This window comes from Corvus hawaiiensis, chromosome 4 (genome assembly GCF_020740725.1).
Source record: "Corvus hawaiiensis isolate bCorHaw1 chromosome 4, bCorHaw1.pri.cur, whole genome shotgun sequence".
In the NCBI taxonomy this organism is placed as follows: domain Eukaryota; kingdom Metazoa; phylum Chordata; class Aves; order Passeriformes; family Corvidae; genus Corvus; species Corvus hawaiiensis.
Genome location: NC_063216.1, coordinates 74,057,903 through 74,069,642, shown reverse-complemented (window position 1 = coordinate 74,069,642; position 11,740 = coordinate 74,057,903). Strand labels below are relative to the sequence as shown.

The 11,740-nt window shown below is 45.2% G+C and overlaps 1 protein-coding gene across 2 annotated transcripts in view; it reads right to left on the bottom strand.

The window, feature by feature from the left end:
* Positions 1-7,421: 7,421 nt before the first annotated feature.
* Positions 7,422-11,740, bottom strand: part of UPF2 (UPF2 regulator of nonsense mediated mRNA decay) — a 53,031-nt gene continuing 48,712 nt past the window's right edge. For both annotated transcript variants that reach the window (XM_048301122.1, XM_048301124.1), the window contains exon 22: positions 7,422-8,627. In XM_048301122.1, the coding sequence (XP_048157079.1) occupies positions 8,618-8,627 (10 nt within the window). In that variant the 3' untranslated portion in view covers positions 7,422-8,617. The remainder of the gene's footprint in view (positions 8,628-11,740) is intronic.

Sequence of the window (11,740 nt, the reverse complement as noted above, 5' to 3'; positions counted from 1 at the left end):
TGAGGCTGGATGTGCTGGTAGCCAGAAGGCATCAGCAGATGCAGCAGCCTTGTCTCCAAGCTTTCCGGGACTGCCTCAGGGCTCAGCTACGAGTCTCAGCCACGGCAGGGCAGGTGCCCTTTTGTAATTGTGTCCAGCTCCAGCCTGGAGCCAGAGGGAGAGAATTTAACCTGGCTCAATCTGTAATGAAACTTAAAGGAGGTTCCAGTGCCTCACCTGTGCTGGAGGTGAAACTTCACAGCTGCCCAGCACCTGCAGCCTTTCAAGTGGCTGCAGCGTGGGGATGAAGCTTTTGATGTTTTTACTCCTCTTTTATACACACAGACACGGAATTTGGTTTCTCCCTTTAGAACAGACAACTTCAGAGAGTGTTATCCATAGAGCGATCAGGGAAGGCTGGAGGCTGAAGGGAGGTGGTAGTTTTAACCCAGCAACTTGGGCAGGTTTTCAGTCCTGTTTGGGCCTGAGCAGGAGTAACTTACAGCTCTGCTGCACAAGCTCAAAGTGTTGTGTAGGTCAACCCAAAAAATCACAGCCCTTCCTTAGCTGGCAGAGTGGGAGCCAGGGAGGCACAGCAACACCTGCTCCAGTGGGATTGCTCTGGAGGCAGCTACAAACAAATGGCCTTGGAGTAGGGAGGCAGTGATGCCTTAGGTTAAAACCTTTGTATTGTCATCAGCGCTCCACCTGCTCTTGCTTTCAGACAATTCCTGCATCCCATAGAGGCAAAGGGAGACAAGTCTTCATCCTGGTGTTGACTCCCAAACTATAAATATCTTTTCCTCTGAGGTAAGGAAGGTCCTTAGACTGGATGGAGCCAAACCCTGCCAAAGGAACACGCCCTTGTCTTGTCTGTTTTGGTTTTGTTTTGTATTTTTTCTTCCCCCAGAACGGGGCTTCTCCTCCCATGTGAGGTGACTCCTCCCTGATGAGGAAATGCCTTCCCTAAAAAGTCCTCAGTGCATCCCTGACTACGTCACCAAATGATCAGATGTGTTCTTACCTCAAGGGAGCTGCTAGGAAAGATTATTTTCCATTGGGCCATAAGTACCTGCTGCTACTTCCAACTGGCCGAAGAAAGAACACCAGGAGAGGCTTCAGTAACTTTGGGATTAAACTGAGCAGGCACGAGGAGTGGTAGATAAACCAGCTGGCAGGCTTGAAGGTGTGGCTTCAATTTCTCTTTTGTTCGTGGGTCTTTGCACCTGCCCCCGAGCTTTAATGAATGTTTCACAGAGCCCCAGGAATCACAAACTAATTTTGAGTGGCTCCCAAAGCTGCTGAGGCACTCTTACCCAGGGCATTATTTTCTTCTCAGAGGGGTGTCTCTGTATCACAAACAAATGCAGCTGCTACAGTCTCCTCACCTGAAGGGCAAAGTTTTATGGGGGGGGGGGAGTGTCCCTATCATTTTTTTTAAAAAAGGTATGTTAAAGGTTTGAATTTAAAAGAAAATAAATACATAAAATCCTTGGCTTGACCACTGTGTCAGGGAGCAGCTCCAATTCCCAAAGCCTGTGCTACAGCCAGCCAGGGACTCTGCTGAGCTGCTGCTCAAGGTCCCTCAGAGATTTTGGCTTTAGTCCTCCCCTGGTGATTGCTGCACCCAGTTCAGCGTCCACACCGATCCCACAGCAGCGTGACCCTGTCCACCCTCTAAACTCGCCCTTCCCACCAGCTCAGCCCCTGCCACGTGCCCCAGCAGCCACCTGAGCACTGAACACTGCACTGGGCAGAAGGAAAGGGTTGTCTCACCTTATCTATTGCAGAGTTCTCCTGATTTGTTCGCTATCAGCCCCGTGTGGAGTTCAGAGGCACCTGGAGCAGGTGGGGGTGGGAAGTGCAGCTCAGCAGTGCCTTTCATCCCACTGAACAGTGAGTCTGCCTTCCCAGGGCACTGCTGTAGCAGAGGAGCCAGGACGTCCCTCCTCTCCCTTTCCTGTTTTGCAAATGGAAAATCACAGGAGTTACTGGAAAAGCCTCTGACTGACAGACCAAGAGCCCAGGGCTGGGGCTGCCGAGGGATGTTTCACCCAGACACCAGCCAGAGCTGGGGCATGACTGGTTCAGGGGTTACTGCTGAACATCACACTTCTCTGTGAGGTGATGCACAAAACCACATCCCTGCTCTCCCAGTAAGTGCACACCTCCCTCCCAGTGTCTCCACGTTCCCTGCCAAAGCCCCACACAGACCCTTGAGAGGTCCCATGTCCTTAAGCCAGGCCTTGTTCAGCCCAGGAGGGCTCAGCAGCTCAGTGCAGCTGTGTCAGCATCCTGTGAGCGTCCTCCCTGAGCCTGGAGAGCCAGCATGGAGCTACGGAGCCCTGGAGCCCCCATTCCTTGCTGGGCACAGCCCAACTCGTGCCCAGGGCAGCTGTCACAGCATCCTCCTCTCACTGCTGGCTGGGGCTTCCCATGCAAGTCCCTTCCCTCTCTGATTCAGCCTTGGAGCTCTCTGTTAGGACAGGATTGCTCATTTCCTCACAGGGCTGGGGAGGGCAACTTCACCCTCAACTGTTCATGATGTATTTTTTCCCATAATTTCAAAGGAAGCTCTTAACTCCCTGAGCTTCTGTTACTGTCAGCATCAGAAAATTGTATAATTTTTTTATCTGCTCTCTGCTTGCTTTCCATTCCCACAAGGAAGGGCAAGGGCTGCATTTCCCAGCTGGGAAACAAGGGCAATGACATTAAGCCAAGGAAAAAGAGCAGAGATGAGCTTGACCTTCTGGTTTCCAGGCTTATGGAGTAATCCTGAATCACCCTTCCTCTCCCACCACCACACCTGCCCCTTTGGTAGCATTTCCTTGCCAACCTAGGAGAAAATCCAGCAGCCTGGAAGCTCAGACTCATGTGTGCCAGTTGTTGTTCACACTCTGATTAATGAAGATAAGCCTCCCATTGTACTGATGCTCAGAGGGTGGAATGACACCAGAAGGAAAACAGTATTCCTACAAGCTGTTGTGGCAGGAGGGGAGATTATTTCTTCATACTTAAACATCTATTAGGAAACAGCTGTCAGCACATTTCTACTTCCAATATCCAGCCCTGCACAACAGCAGAGGATCCACAGGGTCTTCAGGCTTCACAACACAAACTTCATTACCGTGGAACATTTCCTGCCTCCTAAATGGATTTTGGTTTGCCTGATCAGGTTTAATTTTTATTTATGGCATGAGTTTTCCAGCAAGCTTGAGCCCAGGAAATGGGCACTGTGTGCCCAGCATCGCAATTCCTGGTGCATCCTGTAACAAACTCCTCAGCTCTGTGCCGGCCTCTGCAGTTTGTCACCCTGCAGCAACAGTGAGGCCTTCTCTGAACCCAAAAGCTGCTCTGATTTTACATTAGCTAAGACTCACAGCCAGTAATAAACCCCTGGTTTTCATGGGTGTGGGATTTGGGACCAACCTGAATAATAAACTTGGTTTATTTACCCCTCTTGGGCATTTCAGTAGGAAAGGGGGAGTTAGACTGTGTAAGTCCTGCTGTTGTGTCCATCTTTCTACTGGAAAAGAAAGCCTGCCACAGGAGGGATGAGGAACCGGCGTCTGCCTGGAACAGCTCAGCTGAATTCCCGGAGAGAAGTGGATTGAAGCTGTGTCTTCCTCCCAGGAAAAGGCTCTTCCTGCCCTGAGCCCAAGGAGGCAGCCAGAGCTCCCATCACCACTTGAAAAGCTGCTCAGAACACAGATAAGAACAGCCAAAGCTGCCTCTGAGCTCCCTCTCACTGCCTGGGTATCTTCACTTCCATCACTCCAGAGAGGCAACTTCCAGCAACTTGTAGCAATTTAATTATGGGATTAATAGAGCAGCGAGCCCAAACCTCCCTCCAAGTGGGTTCTGAAAGCCTTACTGACACATTCAAATCTTGCTTCCCAGGAAGGAACTTCTGATTTTTAGCTCACCATGAACAGATAGATATGTGTCAATATGTACCTAATCTATATAAATAATTAAGAATTTGAAAAAACCACCCCCAAAACAAGGGGTAAACACAGCAAAGTTTTCAAGCTCTTGGGCTGTCAACTATGACTTGCTCCCAGCAGCAAACATCACTCCCCTTTATCCCCTGCACAACAGAAACGACTTTCATGCAGGTAAATGTCAAAGAACAAATAAACATTAGCAATAGCTAAATGTCTTCTTCCTTTTTGAGTGTCTCAACCATTTTTTTATGTGCCTGACGGCTTGGATCCAGGTAGTGAAGGGAAGGAAGGAAGGAGGGAGGGAGGGAGAGAAAGAGGCTTTTTTACAGAACGCTGTTTGCTCTTTTAACAAGGATCATAAACACCAAGTATCATAAATTACACCCTGACAATAATAACTTAAAAGCAAAGTTTATAGTTCAAACAATGCAAGTAAATATTTTGACATTTGCTCATTTGTTTGATTCCTACTCAAATAGTTTCCTACTCCCAGTACACTGGGATTTCCTTAGCTGGAAAAAACCCTATTTATAGTGGAGTTCTGAGAACAGACAGCCAAGTGTCACCTCAGAGGAGCACCTTCAGCAGGGCAGAACAGTGCATGGCTGAGGAAAACCTCAGCGTGGAGCAAACTAGTGATGAAGCTCAAAGAAGGAAAAAAATGAGAAAAAACCAGATGTATTTATCAAGGGGTCAACAGCAGGCTCCTGGCATCGTAACTGATGGATTGATTTTGAAAATATTCACTCAGCTGGCAAGGACATGCAGTCCTCATACTACAGCACCATTTTGGGGGACAACAGTAATTCATTTTCTAACTCACTTTTTCATTTATCCACCTTCATTTACACCTCCTGACCCACCGTGGTCCCACCAAGCAATGGAGATTGCACATGGATCTGCCGGGCTGGGAACGCCCACCCAGGGCTGTTCCCCACTTCTGCTCAGCTCTGCATTTACTGGAGTCAAATGTGCTCCATGTGAGGCAAAGAGACAACCGTGTCAGCAAAGCGCCCCAGCTGGACACAGCAGCTCCTCACAGCTCATCCTGCTGCCCTGCCAAGCACACAGTGACTGCTCTGCCAGAACAGCCAAAGGGCAAATGCTGAGAGCTTGAGGAAAGCAGGCAGACTCCACGATAGAGGTGGTTTTCTCAGCCTGAATATACATAAGATTGTGTGTGCTGTGGCACATGTGCATCGATGTGCTTTGTATTTGTATCTGCATAACAGAAACAGCCTCACAGATTTCTTATGCTGAAGGCCTGGGAAGTTGAGATTACAGTAGCAAGTCTGCAAACTCAGCAATTCACAAAGAAGATTTATACCTTATTTTCTTTTATCACATTACATCATTGCGGGTAGAGAAAGGTGCCCGATAGCAGCAGCTGGAGTTCAAGGTGTTGCCTGTGAGTACTGATATTCCTGGGTCAAATTCCAGTTTCAGAGCTTCCCAGCCACCCTGGCTCCATCCCAGAGCAAGGGCCAACACAGCACCTTAGCTCCAACAGGCTTTCAAGTGATGCACCATAAATCATCGAATGGTTTGGGTTGGAAGGGACCTTAAAGCTCATCCAGTTCTACCCTCTGCCATGGGCAGGGACCTCTTCCACCAGACCAGGTTGCTCAGAGCCCCCTCACAGGAGCCTGGGATGGCCTCAGACCCATCGTGTTGGGTTACAGGGATTCAGGCACATTTAGGTTCCTCAGGTGGTCACAAACCTGTCTCCTGTGATAGGAAGGACTTCATTCCCCCAAGTCCCAGCCTTAAGCTTTAGAGGCTTGAGAGATGTAGGAAGAGAAGTTACCATCAAAAACTGAGGCACAATTGTTGAGTACAAACCTACAGCACATTTTGTCTGTCAGCTCCAGGAGCCTCACATCAGTGACAACAACTCTGAATGCCAGGGCCTGACTTTAGCCCAAATTCTTTCCACACAACATTAAGATAACAGAAATCTTTTACGTAATCAAGGACATGAAACAGTTTCTCCTTCATCTACAAATGTTTTCCTAGACTTAACTCCTTCTTGTAGGCAGTGTTCCTCCTGCTGAAACGCTCTTTGCAAGGGCACCTTCAACAGCATCCCATGAGAAAGGCTCCCCAGAGAACATCCTCTGCCCCATCCAACAGTGCCACAGGCTGAATTTGGGACGACTTCCCCAGTGACCTGACACACCTGTGGGTCACTGCACTGCAGGGAAAGAGAAGCAATGACATTAAACATAATTTCATTAATTAAAACATTCTGTAATCTGGATAAAGCAGCAATATTCATAGGTAACAGACACTGACCAAAACAGAGGCTATTCCTCCATTCCAGTATCAATCCCAGGCTGCACACCCAACAAGTCTAATTAAACACCCTCTAAGGGAAGGCAAAGGATTCTAAAGACATGAGAGGGAGTCATGCAACCCCTGCAGCAAGAGCCTGCACGTGGATCAGGCGGTGAAACTGCTGTCCAAGAAGCAGGACCAGCATCCAGCCACACCACAAGGTGTGGGGCTCAGCACATGGGAAGGCAAAGAATAAAGAGGACGCAAATTGGGGTTTTTTCTGTACACCATGGAATGGTTTGGGTTGGAAGGGAAGGGACTTCTAAAAGTCACCCAGTTCAACACCCCTGCAATGAGCAGGGACAGCTTCAAATACATCAGGTTGAAATATTGCACATTTCCAGGCATGGGGGGGCATCCACCACCTCTCTGGGAAATCTGTGCCAGTGTCTCATCACCCTCACTGTAAAAATTTTCTTCCTTATATCTAATTTAAGTCTAACTTAACTCTTTTAGTTTACAACCATCACCCCTTGTCCTACTGCAACAGGCCCTGCTAAAAAGTTTGTCCCTGTACATTCAACCCTGATTATTTCACTCACAATGATCTTTGAGGGTTTTATTCAGTACAACATTAGAATAATTAATTTTAAGACTGAAATTCAAAAGGTTCCACTGAACTGTTTTTTGATATCAGCCTGAAGTCAGTAAAATCCTCAGCTGACCCGAAACTATTTTTAGCAAATAATTTTATAAAGACATTTCTATTGATCCCAATTCTATCCAAGGCATTGGATTGACACATACCAAACAGAGCTAATGTTTTATTTTTATGCAGTTACTCAATCTGGATAAATTAAATGCTTTTGAAACTAAGCAGCATGTTGAGAAAAGGAAGCTGACTCTAGCCTGAACCACAATTAGATGCTTAATTTGCTGTTAGGAATTGGTAGGCATTGTTCTTTGGGGAAGTGGAAATTACATCTGACCAGTGGATATTGGTGTAGGAGACATTTCTGGAGGAGCTTGGAGTCACAAATGTGATTAATAAACATACCTATGAATTTCATGTGGAAAGAAAACGATATGAAAAAAATCACATAAGACTTGAATCAAAGACCTGGGATTCCTGTCCAAACTACAGCCCACAATACACCACAAACACTTCAAAACATCATTTCCAAAGAACAAACTGAATGTCAAGAGGCAGACACAGACTCTAAATTACAACACTTTATTGCAGCATTGGCAAAGGTCAGATTTCTGAAGCTGGTGAAGATCGGGCGGCATTTCTGTATGAAATGTTACAATTTTACAAGTCTCTCTTCCTACATGCAGAAACCAAAACCAGTGGTAAAAAGGATTTTAAAAGAGCTAGAAAAAAGAATTAGTAGTAACATACAGATGGGCTCCTTAACTCAATGAACTACCTCTATCTGAAAGCAAACAAAATCCTATGCTAATAAATAACAGATTGTCAGAAACAGACCAAGAAACCTCATTTCTACTTAGAAAAAAATAAAAATTCTACTTGTTTCCAGACTTAAATTTTTTTTTTAAACTTTTTGTTTGTTTCAATAGACACAGAGGCTTATCAACCCATGAAGATCAACAATATATTTGGATCCATTCCTTGCCATCCTCCTGTTATGCTGACTGGCACGTTTTGGTTTTCAATGATACATACAATGGGCTCAACTATATCCCTGTCCTTAGGCTGGTGTCAGGCTGTTCCAAGCAGTACGAGTCAACACCCTGTGTTCATCAACTTCACTTTCTATTTCAAACCTTAACAGACACTTTACCTCCTTGGCTCTTCAGTTTTTCACCCCTCCCCACCCCCTTTCTGGCACATCTGGCAGCAAAAGGCTCTTCCTTAACCAAGAACGTCTTTGCTGAGGAGTGTTTGAGAAGTTATCCTACTCGGCAGGGTTTTCTTCTGTTTGCTCTATGCTTTTCTACTGTAGATTTGCAGCCCCCAAAGAACATCCTTCCAACACCAAGTGGTCGAGTCGGAGACAACGTAACTTGCGGCGAGTTCAGAGCTTTGTTTCCCTGCACGCTGCGCTGCCAAAGGCCTTTCCCGTTCCAGTGTCATCGTCTGAACTCCAGGCTGCTCCCGGCTCTCACCGAGCTGCTCTCAGGTCAAGTTCCCCATCTCGCTCGTTTGCTTCTGCTCCTATGAGAAGATTAACCCTCAACACGGTTCCCATAACAAAAAGCTTTTTTTGGGGGGGGTGGGGAGGGAGAGGGGAGGCTGCTCTTCACGCCCCACGGCCCCAGCCTGTCCCAAGTTTCGGTTCTGAACGCTCTAGACTGACATGCTGAGATGTGTCCACTGCTCTCGTTTAATCGCTGGAGGACTCCACAACACCAGAGATACAGGACCTAATGAAATGACACTGGCGGCTGGATCAACGTCTCCTGCGGGAAGAGCGGAGAGAGGGATCAGTTCAGCCTGTGGTGCCCAGAACTCTGTGGGTGAGCAGCCCCTGAAAGAAGCTGCCACTCATTCTGATACTCTTTTACCCTCTAACAGAAAGTTACATATTTCTGTTTTCTGCACAAACATTTCAAAAGGCCACACCAGACAAAAGCAGGGGGATAATCTGCACCTTATCATCCCAGATGAGATGCGGAACTATTGAAGCACACAGCTGAGCTGTGAATTTGTTGAAAAAAAAGTGTTATTGTAAATAGTTTTCATGTTTCTGTGCAGTTTCTTAATGCTTAGAAGTTCTGCAAAAACGTTACAAAGGGCTTTCTACAGGTAAATTATTGGTTAGAACCTTTTTGAAGGGTTGACAGGTGCATTAAATTCTTCCACCATCCCTTGTTAATGAAACACATCCCTACCCACAAAAAGTCACATTTAATTCTCTTAAGAACATACAAATGCATTTAAGAATGACACCAGTTTGTCGGCAGGGGATTCAACAAGACCAGGGCAATGCAGCAGTAAGGCTACCCCAGCGACACTAACTTTAGCACAACTGCTGTTACTGTATCTGAGCTCATTTTCAGCTGATTTTAGGCTGCAAATTAAAATTAATAATACACAGTAAAATAAAACTTCAACATTTACAATTCCAAGAAAGCCCCAGGGCTGCACACCCAGGTTTTTCACCATGTAAACACAATAGCTCATGTTTCTTTACATCAGCGCATAAACCTTCAGTGTTTGCTGAACAGTCTTTTCATCTAAACCTGTTTTTTACTGAAGATCTTGCAAGAAAAATGTTACAGATATGTTAACTGGACATAGTAACTTCTGCATCTCTTGTACCAGATGAAGCTTTCACACTAATTTTGTATTTGTATGTGTTGCTTTGTTCTAATACCCAGTATTTATATAAAAACGCTGTGTATTTTTGCCAGGAAGTCCAAGCCAATGGATCACTAGAACTCACTGCAGCACTGTTTCTATTATTTGGTTTCAACCACCTTTTAGTGTCATAAAATGTAATATTCCAATTCTTTGTGGCACACTCAGTATCAGGAGCACTGGATATGTGCTTTCAATAGAAAGGAACTTAAATTTTTATTTATTCAGCAGACTAACATCTCACTTGCAGAATGTTACAACCGAGGAGAGACATCACTGAATTGCAGGATCATGCTTTTACCTCTCCATCTCCTCTTAAAAAAATAATTATACTGCTGATGGGGAGGGAAGGAAAAAGGCTGGGACTGGCTGCATGTCTCCAACTTGGTCAAAATGACTCTCACTCCAACCAGCAGCTACCAGGGCACGCTGGTAGCAGATCCCTGGTTCAGGGGAGTACAGCAAGGTGCTGTTGCCAAAAATAGTAATAGTAGTTTTTCCCAACCCAGGTATTTCGCACTTGAGTCCAAACTAGTACACTTGATCCAAACCTGTATTTAGCAAGGTCAAACTCAGTACACAAATCAGATTAAAACCATCTTGAGCTCCATGTGTAAAATGGATCAATTCTTTGCAGTCTCCTCCCACACTCCCCTTCCTGCCACTGACACAGTTATTAATTTGTATGAAATTCATACAGTCGGCTTCTCATGCCACTGTTTAACATTAACACTGCCTACCTATGACTGGGAAATACACAGAACATCTGCAACAAACCATAGCTGGAGTAGAAAACTGGAAGCCATGAAAACACAAACATCACACCACAAGCTATGAAATAATCACAGATCCATGGCACGGGTGAAGCTGGGAGAGTTCAGTCAGGAAGACAACATTACAGCTTAAAGAGAAGTGCCCAGGAGAATATCAATGATCAACTCCTTTCTGCATGTTGCTGACATCACAAGATCACAAAAATCACTTTATTTCTGGATATGTGAGACCTCTGAAGTTGGATTTCATACTTGTCCCTAATCCCCTCATGTCCTCCAATCCACAACACCCTGCATTTCTGCAGTGCTGCATTTCTTCACAAATCTCCTCACAAACTTTTGGCTCCAAACACCTCCTCTCCCAACTCACTCCCTGCTTTGCTTTTCTCAACTAATCTCAGCTTCGATGCTCTTTGTTCTCTCTCTCTCTCTCTCTCTCTCTCTCCCCCCTAATCACCCAAAACCATGATCAAGAAACAGAAAACACCAAAGTGCCCATTAAAAACCTATCAAATCTGACTTATCACATTCCATACTGTGAACATCACAAATTCAAATAAACCACAAAAGCTGGACTCACCTAAGTAAGAGAATCTTAACTTCTGCAAGTTATTTTATATTCTCGTCTATCCATCAAGAACAAAATGCTCTGACAAAGTGAAATCAAAGTCAGTGTGCAGAGTGGGTTAGGAGCAGGGAGGTGTTTTGGGGACTGGTAGTTGGTTTCCAGAGGGCCACAAAGCTGCAGAGGTTTTTGGTAGGTAGTTGTTATTATTTATATTGGAAGAACTTTTTTAAACACAGGAGTCTTTCTAATTGAGCATGCCTAATAAATACAATTGTGCCTTCCATTCCCTCTTAAACTGAACTGTGACCAGGTGTCTCTCCAACTTTGCTGTCTGGGTTAGACTCACACCCAGCTGGCAGAGCTCAACAAGCACCACTCTGCCAAGGCAATCACCTGAAGCTTTTCTTATTCTTTTTGGTTCAGCTCCAGTGCAGTCCACCAGAAGAGGCAGCTGCAGGATTTGGAGCACCCCCTGCTCCTATATTCCTCCCTTTGCTTTCCTCCCATGAAACAGCTGAAAAGGGAGGTTGCAATTTCTTAGCTGTGTTTGAAAGGCTCATGTCAGTAAGAAGTGAATTCAAAGCTTCATAAAACAGTATTGTCAATGCATCAGCTTCATGACAGGTGATGTATGAATTATGTTGGTCCAGTAGATGAAATGGGAAATCATGTTAAATTCATATTTCTCCTTATTATCCAAATTCTGATTTTTCAGCATTAATGCAATACTCTTTATGATGAGAAAATTTAGCTAATAAAATCCCAGCATCCTGTTATTACTGTTATGCTCCATTTTTCTTTATTAAATGGGTTAAAGAGAAATAAGATGTAAACAGGAGACCTAAAATCACCATTTAACTTGAATATGATT